Below are 12219 nucleotides of genomic sequence, written 5' to 3'. Positions count from 1 at the left end.
TCCTGCGGGAAATTAGATTGTCACCAGCATGAGAGAAAATGTCTGCATCGAAAAATAGTGCCCTATGTAGGGAATAGGGTGCCATTTTGGCACTGTAATAAATCATATATATATATATAAACTCAGTAAAAAAAGAAACGTCCCTTTTCCAGGACCGTGTCTTTCAAAGATAATGCGTAAAAATCAAAATAACTTCACAGATCTTCATTGCAAAGGGTTTAAACACTGTTTCCCATGCTTGTTTAATGAACCATAAACAATTAATGAACATATACCTGTGGAACTGTCGTTAAGACACTAACAGCTTACAGACGGTAGGCAATTAAGGTCACAGTTACGAAAACTTAGGACACTAGAGGCCTTTCTACTGACTCTGAAAAACACCAAAAGACAGATGCCCAGGGTCCCTGCTCATCTGCATGAACATGCCTTAGATATGCTGCAAGGAGGCATGAGGACTGCAGATGTGGCCAAGGCAATAAATTGCAATGTCCGTACTGTGAGACACCTAAGACAGCGCTACAGGGAGACAGGACAGACAGCTGATCGTCCTCGCAGTGGTAAGCCACATGTAACAACACCTGCACAGGATCGGTACATCCGAACATCACACCTGGACTTGTAGGCCTGTTGTAAGGCAGGTCCTTACCAGACATCACCATCATCATCTATGGGCACAAACCCACCGTCGCTGGACCAGACAGGACTGGCAAAAAGTGCTCTTCACTGAGTTGCGGTTATGTCTCACCAGAGGTTATGGTCGGATTCGCGTTTATCATCGAAGGAATGAGCGTTACACCGAGGCCTGTACTCTGGAGCGGGATCGATTTGGAGGTGGAGGGTCCGTCATGGTCTGGGGCGGTGTGTCACAGCATCATCGGACTGAGCTTGTTGTCAATGTAGGCAATCTCAACGCTGTGCGTTACAGGGAAGACATCCTCCTTCCTCATGTGGTACCCTTCCTACTGGCTATATAATAGTAATTATATACATCACAGAAGACTGAAATGTATTTTGAAAAACATAATTCCACTTTGACATTATGGGGTATTGTGTGTATACCAGTGACAAACAAAATCGCAAATTAATCAATTTTACAAAGCAAAATGTGGAAAAAGTCAAGAGGTGTGAATACTTTCTGAAGGCATTGTATAGAGATGAATGAGATATATTGATGCATGGACATTATGGAGTTGGTCCCCCTTTTTCTGTTATAACAGCCTCCACTATTCTGGGAAGGTTTTCCACTCGATGTTGGAACATGGCTGCTGGCACTTGTTTTCATTCAGCCACAAGAGCATTAGTGAGGTCGGCCACTGATGTTGGGAGATTAAGCCTGGCTCACAGTCGACGTTTCAATTCACCCCAAAGGTGTTCAATGGGGTTGAGGTCAGGGCTCTGTATAGGCCAGTCAAGTTCTTCCACACCAATCTTAACAAACCATTTCTGCATGGAGCTCGCTTTGTGCACGGGGGCATTGTAATACTGAAACAGGAAAGGGCCTTCCCCAAACTGTTGCCACAAAGTTGGACGCACAGAATCATCTAGAAAGTCATTGTATGCTGTACCGTTGTATGGTCATTCTACTGACAATGTTTGTCTATGGAGATTGCATGCCTGTTTGCTCGATTTTATATATACGTCAGCAACGGGTGTGGCTGAAATGGCTGAATCCACTCATTTGAAGGGCTGTCCACATACCTTTGTATAAATAGTGTACGCTAATTTGCATGTTTGGTTTGGATTGGCTTATTTCACTGATTGAAGCATCTTCATTTAAATAAATTATTTCACTGATTGAAGCTTCGGTTTGTGCCACTTTCCCAGTGCGAGGATTAAATTCAAACAGCCTTTTATCACCGCTACAGACATTGTGTTCGCCAAGGAGCTGAAAATGTCAGCCACCATCACGGTAATAGGAAATTGATCATGTATTCTGTGGGCAATAGAGTGTCACTCCCTTCCTCCCCCCTCAATTTTTGTCTGCTTCTCTCTCTCTGTCTCACTGACTCCTTATCTGCCTCCCCGCTATCTCTCTCTCAATTCAATTCAATTCAAGGGCTTTATTGGCATGGGAAACATGTGTTAACATTGCCAAAGCAAGTGAGGTAGACAACATACAAAGTGAATATATAAAGTTCCCTGCCTCCTCTCTCTCTCTTTCCCTGCCTCCTCTCTCTCTCTCTCTCTTTCCCTGCCTCCTCTCTCTCTCTCTCTCTCTCTCTCTCTCTCTTTCCCCTGCCTCCTCTCTCTCTCTCTCTGTGTCTCTGTCTGGGTCTCTCTGTCTCTATGTGTTTGTTTTGCTGGTTTTCTTCTAGAGGACGTGAAGTAAAAGTTGCTTGTGTTCTGAAGGCTATTAAGACAATACAGTGTAAATTATCTCTGGAGCCGTCAACAGCTATCGAGTGGTTTCCCCGGGCAACTGGCCTCTCGCACCTGACCTCACATAAGCAAAGTCCTAAATGGCACCCTATTCCCTACATAGTGCACTACTTTTGACGATAGCCATATGGGCCCTAGTCAAAAGTAGGGCATTGTATAGGGAATATGGTGGGACACAGCCATATTTGTACAGTACATCCTTCCCAGTTCCAGGCCAGCAATTTGGCCATCTTGGTCACTTGATCAAGGATTTAGTTAAAGAGGAAAATCAGGCGATCGGGTCGGTGGACTAACAGGCAGCACATTCTATCACACACTCTCTCTTTCACACACACACACACACACACACACACACACACACACACACACACACACACACACACACACACACACACACACACACACACACACACACACACACACACACACACACACACACACACACACACACACACACACACACACACACACACAAATGCCTGTGCATACAAAACAGAAGGTAACACTTTATTTTGGAGATGGCAGTAACATTTCAACCATCTACTAACCCTGACTCTAACCCTAACCTTAACCCTTACTCTAACCCTAACCTTAACCCTTACTCTAACCCTCATTCTAATCCTAACCATAACCTTAGCAAGCAGCTGCTTATCAACAGTAGTTTGTTGATACTATGACCATCTGTACAGATGGACTATCCAGATTATCCAAACAGTGTCTCTCTCTCATTTTCCTTTCTCACCCACATCTTTCCCTCACTTTCATCACCTTCCACGCTCTGCCTTGATTTCACATGCACACCCTCTCTATCTCTCCCACCCTCTTCTTTCTTTCTCCATGTGTGTTTCTGTCTAATTTAGGGGACATAGTGGCAGGATATGAAAACAACTGCAGGGCCCATAAATATGGATTAGATTAGCCTAGCACACTGCACTTTCACTCTCTGAAATCAGACCACTGCGCCTCTCGGGAGCAGAATTATGATACAGTTGTAATGCATTTTAAGACTTGTCATGAGCATATAAGCTTCATAATGTCTTATCATGATGACTAATGACCAAATACCAACCTTTTGAGTCGGTTGAAATGTGGATACATAGAGACACATAACACATTGCAAATAATAAGACATTAATAAAGGCTGATGTATGTTTATAACGAGTTAAAAAGCATTATACCTGCAGGTGTAACAGATGTGGATTTGTGAATCTCACTCCTCAGCCTGAAAACTTGCGACTGGTTAGAATGCATCAGGACAGAGATCACGTGTCTGCAAGGCAAATGTCCCGGGTTCTAGTCTTGGTGTGAGCTAGAGCGGAAGGAATTGGTACAGCTACGCGATGCACAATGACGTCTGCTACACAGGCTGTTTCTTTCTAATTCAGTGCATGTCAGTCCTGTCAATGGTTAGTCATCATAATTGAGTTAAGTTAATCATGACCAACTTTGTTAAATGTTCATGTCTACTTGTATGCTCTCTCTCTCTCTCTCTCTTGTCTCTGTGCCCTATTCCTCCCCCCTATACCTAGGGCTCTATTAAATCTGCATCGCGGAAGTTTAGCTTTCTGGGTAAATGTAATTTAAAGGCAATGTTACTGCTTTAGTGGAGACTGCATTCACGGTAAACGCTGCATGTCTGCTCAACCGGAAATTACAGATTGAACAGAGCCCTTAGTCATGACTGAGTTAGACACAAGTGACCAACTCTGCTTGACTTGTGTTTGTTCTCTCTCTCTCTCTCTCTCTCTCTCTCTCTCTCTCTCTCTCTCTCCTGCTGTCTCTCCTCCATCCATCCGTCAGGGTGTCTGTGTGTGACGAGGACAAGCTGACGCATAACGAGTTCATCGGAGAGTCGCGGGTGGCCCTGCGCCGCGTGAAGCCTGACCAAACCAAACGCTTCAACATTTGTCTGGAACACCCACCGCCCGTGAGAAAGAGGGAGAGAGGGGGGGATGGAGTTCACTTCATTGGACTTTTTCATGAATTTCTCTCAGTTGTTCCTGAGTCATCTCTTCCCCACCCCAAACAAAACCAGACAGAAACCGAAGTCAAAATGTCAGATCCAAACCAACAGCGATGAGAAGATAGAAAAAGGCAGATTACAATAAAAAGGGATAATAATAAGGGTTACAAGAAGAAAATCAGACCACTCTGAAATTAAAATGGATGGCCCCCTCTTCAGCAAAATATATTTGACCTAAACCCTCCCTGAACGTTTGGAAATAAAACCCTTTGCTAAACACAAAATAACAAAACAAAGTGGATAGCCGAGAACATGTCTACCCTTTACCCTCACTTCTTCAACAGACCAGAGTGTTAGATATGCATCCTGTAAGCATTACATGGCAATGCAGGAATTGTGATAGTGCCCAGGGCTGTGGACCAGAAGGTTGTGGGTTCGCAGACCACTGTAGACAAGGGTTGGGGTGGCCTCCCAAGTGGCACAGTGGTCTAAGGCACTGCATCGTAGGGGTAGCTGTGCCACTAGAGATTCTGGGTTTGAGTCCAGGCTCTGTTGCAACTGGCCACAACCGGTAGACCCATGGGGCGGCACAAAACTGTCCGGGTCAGGGAGGTTTTGGCCGGCAGGCATGTCCTTGTCCCATCACACACTAGCGACTCTTATGGCAGGCCGGGCGCAGTGCACCCTGACACGGTCACCAGGTGTACAGTGTTTCCTCTGACACATTGGTGCGTCTGGGTTAAGTGGGTATTGTAAGAAGCAGTGCAGCTTGGTTGGGTTGTATTTTGGAGGATGCGTGGCTCTTCGCCTCTCCCGAGTCCGTACGGGAGTTGCAGCGATGAGACAAGACTGGACACCACGAAATTGGGGAGAAAAATACGTAAAAGTCGTACTATAAAGACCTCCTTTATAGTAAAAGTATTGCATGACTCTATCATCATATTTGCTGGTCTGAGAATTTTTTTTTTTTATAAACCTTTCATGCAATTCTAAATCATTTTACAAATTGTCACGAACCGGCTCGAAGTTTGTAACAAAAAGGGAGACAACGTTGAGATCAGAAATAACAAAATATATTTATTAACTGAAGTAAACTAAATACAATTGACAATGGTGTGTGTATTCAGTAATCAGTAGTGTAAGTGAGTGGTTGCGTGCATAAATGTGATAATGAGAGATGAAGGTGCCAACGCAAACAAAAATTCCACAACCAAAATGTATCAGTGACTGCACGGAGAGAGTCTCCCCAGTGAATGGGGAAGAGGTGTATTTATCCCGGGACACACCTGAGCCCAGGTGTGTCCCATTTTGCTGACGACCCTCCCAGCTCCGCCCACCGACATCCTATTAAGGAAAACAAAGAGCAAAGAATTCGTCAGACAGTGGGAGGGTCGTCACAATATAAGCAGAATATTTTTTAATACCACACAAATTATCAGGTGTGACGGTAAAACAGTGATGCTGACAATGTCAAATGAACAATGGTTTAATAATCCAACAGGGGCAGACAATAGACAGGTCAAGGCAGGCAGGGGTCAGTAAACCAGAGGTGGGGCAACGGTTCCCGGACAGCAGGCATGCAGAGGTCAATAATCGAGGTGGGGCAAATGTACAGATCGGCAGGCAGGCTCATGGTCAGGGACAGGCAGAGTGGTCAGACAGGCAACGGTCAAAACCAGGAGGGTGAGAAAAAGAGAGAGACTGGGAAAAGCAGGAGCTGAGACACAAAAACGCTGGTTGACTTGAGTAACAAGACGAACTGGCAACAGACAAACACAGGTATAAATACACAGGGGATAATGGGGAAGGTGGGAAACACCTGGGGGGGGGGGAGACAATTACACAGAAAGGTGAAACAGATCAGGGTGTGACAAATTATGGAAATTACAGGCTAAGAATAGACAGAGGCCGATGTGTTCATATCATATTATTCCAATGCCAAATCAGTGTGTCCTGTTTGCAAATAATTCAATCTGAAACTATAAGGGCACAAGAAGAGATCCAGATGCAGACGCAGGAGGCAGATGGTTAGAGTCTTAGTTGTTTATTTATATCCAAAAGGAGTAGGCAAGAGAATGGTCGTGGACAGGCAAAAGGTCCAAGAGGTAGAGGTACAGAGTGGCAGAAAGGCTTGATGGCTCCTCAGCTATAGGACTTTGTAGCTCAGCCTCTGAAAGTCAGATACATGAAACAATGATATCCCCATATGCATCAGTGTCACGGTCTTTCGTGGATATTTTACAGTTTGTTTCTAGAATAAATTACTGCGGACCAAAGCGCTGTTATAGATCATTTTATATAATCAGATCTGTTTTATGTTCTTCAAAATCTTAAGCTAACAAAGGGCAGGCCTGTGCTTTTTGACACTTTCTTTAAAATAAGGTAGGCCTATGGCACACCCTCTCATACCCCCTCAATTCGAATCTTGATTTTAACTTAACGGCCGTTCACTGACACAGAGTTAGGCTATTTTAAGAGTGAATAGTGGGTGGAGGAACTGACCGACAAACCTATGGTCATAGCAGCCTATAGCTTAATTTCATCTGCCAAACAGTTAGGCTTACCTCTTATTTCTTAATAGGTAAAAATAGGCTCCAACACAAAGCCCTCTTGTTGTTAGTAGTCTAATTCAAATGAAGACGGTTGAAATGCCTCGTCGAATTTGCCTTCTTTCAGCAACATGAGCTGTCCATTTCCAATTGCTGCTGCTTGAAGTTTCAGCACCACAATGTAAATGACTCAAATCTGTCTAATTGTGAGGTCAATAACTCTGATAAAAACATAATGGGCAAGAAACATATTGTTTTTAATCAAATCGATTATAGTAGTAGCAAGCTATCAAAGATGACCTCCAGTCCTCCCCTTCGCACTCTCTTTTCAGACTGAACAGAACATAAACTGTAGGCCAGTCTTCACGCACATTTTTGGACTAGGCTTAATGCCCACCAAAAATCAAAAGAAGCCTTTGACTCTCCTCCTGAACTGCCACCGTAGGTCTACACAGCACAGCCATTGGTTAAGCAGCACACAAAAACGTTTTTGATCAGTAAGAGCAGAGCAGCCCAGGGCTCAGGGTTGGAATATCCATTGCCGTGTTTAATGCTGCCTAGTTTTATTTACACCATCCCAGCAGATATCTTAGAAATATAACTTTGCTCTGTGCTTCTCCGAGCACGCACTTCATAGCCTATATTTGGCACGCAGAAACTAGAGGTCATGAGTAACCTGGTCAAAAATAATGCTACTGATTGGCCTATGAGGTGCTGTTATAAGCAGTCTCACTTAAACCCTCAAATCCGTCGCCCCTTTTGACCTCGGGACTTGAAATGTTGAACAAATTTGCCGCAAGGACCCAACGGTCTCTCAGGATCGATTTTCCAACATCTTGAACATTTTTGAAAACGTATTCTCATTCTTCTCTTAACTTTAAGAATGATTACCAGCTGCATTCCAAGATAACAAACCTTCCAGCACTAGACTAAACTTCACTTGCATCATCCTTGTGATACTGAGAGATAAACATGCTAATGCTTTCACTGATTGCACATAAAGGAAGCCAGTTCCTACCTGATAGTGCTTGCATTGTTATCCAACTGATCATTTGTCCTTTCCGTCATCCTGTGAACCGTGTTCATTGCTGCTCGCAGTTATATTTATCTTTATTCCTCTCTCTCTCTCTCTCTCTCTCTCTCTCTCTCTCTCTCTCTCTCTCTCTCTCTCTCTCTCTCTCTCTCTCTCTCTCTCTCTCTCTCTCTCTCTCCCTCTCTCCCTCTCTATCCCTCTCTTTCTCTCTCTCTTCCTCTCTCTCCAGCTTCCCTCCCCTTCTGCAATGAGTGCGGCACTGAGAGGCATTTCCTGCTACCTGAGAGAGGTACACCAAACACCACTTCACCTCTGTCTGTCGGGACCATGGTTCAAACAAACTGCGCTGTGCCGACATCGCACTGCGCTTTGACTTTTAAAGGCAGTGTTGGCTTGAGCAACACCGGATTCAAAACTTAGAATTTTTTCCATTTAAATTATTATACAAAATTCTTGCCACCAATAGAATGTTATATAAATGGGGGATAAAACCACCCCAGCTCTGCAAATTTTGCTACGAAGAGACAGAATCATTTGATCATTTGTTTTGGTACTGACCATATGTCGCTTGTTTTTGGTTGCAGGAATGGTTGAAGAAGTGCAACATTTACCTGGAGCTAACTCTGCAGATAGCACTCCTGGGTGACTTGAAAAGTCATAGTCAATCGATCAATAATATAATAATACTTTTAACAAAAAATGTTTATTTTCTTTAATTTACAATCTGTAGAAACTGTCAGAATAGAAAGGTTCAGAACTTTCAAAACATCATTTAAAAAAAACTGAACTATGACATTCAGACCCTTTACTCAGTACTTTGTTGAAGCAAACTTTGGCAGAAATGTACAACCTTGCATCTTCTTGGGTATACAAGCTTGGCACACCTGTAATTGGGAAGTTTCTCCCATTTTTCTCTGCAGATCCTCTCAAGCTCTGTTCAGTTGGATGGAGAGCGTCGCTGCACAGCTATTTTCAGGTCTCTCCAGAGATGTACGATTGGGTTCAAGCCCGGGCTCTGGCTGGACCTCTCAAGGACATTCAGAGACTTATTCTGAAGCTACTCCTGTGTTGTCCTGGCTGTGTGCTTCAGGTTGTTGAAAGTTGAAAGGTGAACGTTCGCACCAGTCTGAGGTCCTGAGCACTCTAAGCAGGTTTTCATCAAGAATATCTCTGTACTTTGCTCCGTACATCTTCCCCTCGATCCCGACTAGTCTCCCAGTCACTGCCACTGAAAAACATCCCCACAGCATGACGCTGACACCACCATGCTTCACCGTAGGGATGGTGCCAGGTGACATGACGCTTGGCATTCAGGCCATAGAGTTCAATCTTGGTTTCAAATAACTTGTTTCTCAATGTCTGAGAGTCCTTTAGCTGCCTTTTGGTTAAATTCAAGCAGGATGTCATGTGCCTTTTACAGAGGAGTGGCTTCTGTGTGGCCACTACCATAAAGGCCTGATTGGTGGAGTGATGCAGAGATGGTTATCCTGGAAGGTTCTCCCATCTCCACAAAGGAACTCTGGAGCTCTGTCAGAGTGACCACAGGGTTCTTGGTCACTTCCCTGACCAAGGCCCTTCTCCACCGATCGCTCAGTTTGTGCAAATTCTTCTATTGAAGAATGATGGAGGCCACTGTTTTCTTGGGGACCTTGCAATGCTGCAGACATTTTTTGGTACCCTTCCCCAGATCTTCCCCACAATCCTGTCTCAGGGCTCTATGGACAATTCTTTCAACCTCATTGCTTGGTTTCTGCTCTGACATACACTGTCAACTGTGGGACCTTCTATAGACAGGCGTGTGCTTTTCCAAATCATGTCCAGTCAATTGAACTTACCACAGGTGGAATCCAATCAAGTTGTAGAAACATCTCAAGGATGATCAATGGAAACAGGATGCACTGTATAGGCATCCTAAAATATATTTTATGTTTTGAGATTCTTCAAAGTAGCCACCCTTTGCTTTAATGACAGCTTTGCACACTCTTGGAGTTCTCGCAACCAGCTTCATGAGGTAGTTACCTGGAATGCGTTTCAATTAACAGGTGTCCCTCGTTAAAAGTTAATTTGTGGAATTTCTTTCCTTCTTAATGCGTTTAAGCCAATCAGTTGTGTTGTGACAATATAGGGGTGGTATACAGAAGACAGCCCTATTTGGTAAAAAACAACAACTCTATATTATGGCAAGAAGAGCCCAAATAAGCAAAAAGAAATGGCAGTCCATCATTACTTTAAAACATGAAGGTCAATCAATCCTGAAAATGTCAAGAACTTTGAAAGTTTCTTCGAGTGCAGTGGCAAAAACCATCAAGCGCTATGATGAAATTGGCTCTCATGAGTACCGCCACAGTAAAGGAAGACCCAGAGTTACCTCTGCTGCAGAGGATAAGTTCAATAGAGTTAACTGCAGCTCAGATTGCAGCCCACGTAAATTCTTCACAGAGTTCAAGTAACAGACACATCTCAACATCAGCTGACTGCGTGAATCGACCTTCATGGTCGATTTGCTGCAAAGAAACCACTACTAGGACACCAATAATAAGAAGAGACTTTCTTGGGCCAAGAAACACTAGCAATGGACATTATATTGGTGGAAATCTGTCCTTTGGTCTGATGAGTCCAAATTTGAGATTTTTAGTTACAACCACCGTGTCTTTGTGAGACGCAGAGTAGGTGAACTGATGATCTCTGTATGTGTGGTTCCCACCATGAAGCATGGAAGCGGAGGTGTGATGGTGTGGGGGTGCTTTGCTGGTGACACTGTCAGTGATTTATTTAAAATTCAAGGCACACTTAACCAACATGGCTACCATACGCCATCCCATCTGGCTTGCCCTTAGTGGGAATATAATTTGTTTTTCAGCAGGACAATGACCGAACACCTCCAGGCTGTGTAAGGGCTACAGTGCCCATTGAACTTTGAAAGTATTAAAGATATAAAACTGTATATTTTTGCCCCAATCATTGAACTTTGCAAACCTTTTGCCACATTTCAGGCTTCAAACATAAAGATATAAAACTGTATATTTTTGTGAAGAATCAAAATGCAACAAGTGGGAAACAATCATGAAGTGGAACACACCAGGCAGGTCATTTATTGGATATTTCAAACTTTTTTAAATGGAAGGAGTATCAAATCAAAAACTGAAAAAGCTTGGGAAGACTGTGCAAAATTATATATCTTTATGTTTGAAGCCTGAAATGGCCTGGCAAAAGGCCATTTTTCTTAAAGATATCAAAAAAGTTTGTTTAAAGTTTGCCACAAGGGGAGACACACCAAACATGTGGAAGAAGGTGCTCTGGTCAGTTTGAACTTTTTGGCAACAATGCAAAACGTCATGGTTTGGGCCTCATGGTTTGGGCCTGCTTTTCTTCAGCAGGGACAGGGATAATGTTTCTTCTTGCCACTCTTCCATAAAGGCCAGATTTTTTTGAAGCCTGAAATGTGGCAAAAGGTCGCAAAGTTCAAAGGGGCCGAATACTTTCGCAAGGCACTGTAGTTATTCCTCTTGTCCAGACAGGATTGGGCAGTGTGTAGTGCAATGGCGATTGCATCGTCTGTGGATCTATAGGGGCGTTATGCATATTGAAGTGGGTCTAGGCAGTCAGGTTCAGTGCAGGTGATATGATCCTTAACTAGCCTCTCAAGCTTTTCATAATGACAGAATTGAGTGCTACGGGTAGTCATTTAGAGCTCACTGTCCTCGGGAGTGGCCCTTGTCAATGGCACTGTGTAATCCTCAAAGTGGGCAAAGATGTTTAGCTTGACCGGGAGCAAGACGCCAGCGTCCGCGACTTATCTGGTTTTCCCTTTGTAATCCGTGATTGTCTGAAGTCCCTGCCACGTGTCTGAGCCGTTGACTTGCAATTCTACTTTATCTCTGTACTGATGTTGTGCTTGTTTAATTGCCTTATGGAGGGCATAACTGCACTGTTTGTATTCAACCATATTCCTAGTCACCTTGCCGAGGTTAAATGCGATGGTTTGTGTTTTCAGTTTTGCGCGAATGCTGCCATCTATCCACGATTTTTGGTTTGGTTAAGTTTTAATAGTCATGGTGGGAACATCATCTCCTATACACTTCCTTTCCGACTGTATGTAATAACACAAAATACATTCTGGGCTAATGATGTAAGGAAAATATATCCTGCAAAGTTGCTTAGGAGCTAGAAGCAGAGCTGCCATTTTGAAATTATTTTTCTTTTTCTTATATATTTAAAAAGTAGTACTCACGCTTCAAACAAGTGATAGGCTACTATTACTATCGGACTACTACTATCGGACTATTCTGAAT

General features: G+C 43.5%; 1 protein-coding gene across 5 annotated transcripts in view; it reads left to right on the top strand.

The window, feature by feature from the left end:
- The window catches only part of LOC118363939 (double C2-like domain-containing protein alpha), a 79692-nt gene that overhangs the window by 49494 nt on the left and 17979 nt on the right, over positions 1–12219 (top strand). For all 5 annotated transcript variants that reach the window (XM_035745235.2, XM_035745246.2, XM_035745239.2 and 2 more), the window contains 2 exons: positions 4183–4309; positions 8157–8216. In XM_035745235.2, the coding sequence (XP_035601128.1) occupies positions 4183–4309; positions 8157–8216 (187 nt within the window). The remainder of the gene's footprint in view (positions 1–4182; positions 4310–8156; positions 8217–12219) is intronic.

This window comes from Oncorhynchus keta, chromosome 3, assembly GCF_023373465.1.
Source record: "Oncorhynchus keta strain PuntledgeMale-10-30-2019 chromosome 3, Oket_V2, whole genome shotgun sequence".
NCBI classification, from domain to species: Eukaryota; Metazoa; Chordata; class Actinopteri; order Salmoniformes; family Salmonidae; genus Oncorhynchus; species Oncorhynchus keta.
This window is presented reverse-complemented; position numbering and strand designations above follow the sequence as displayed.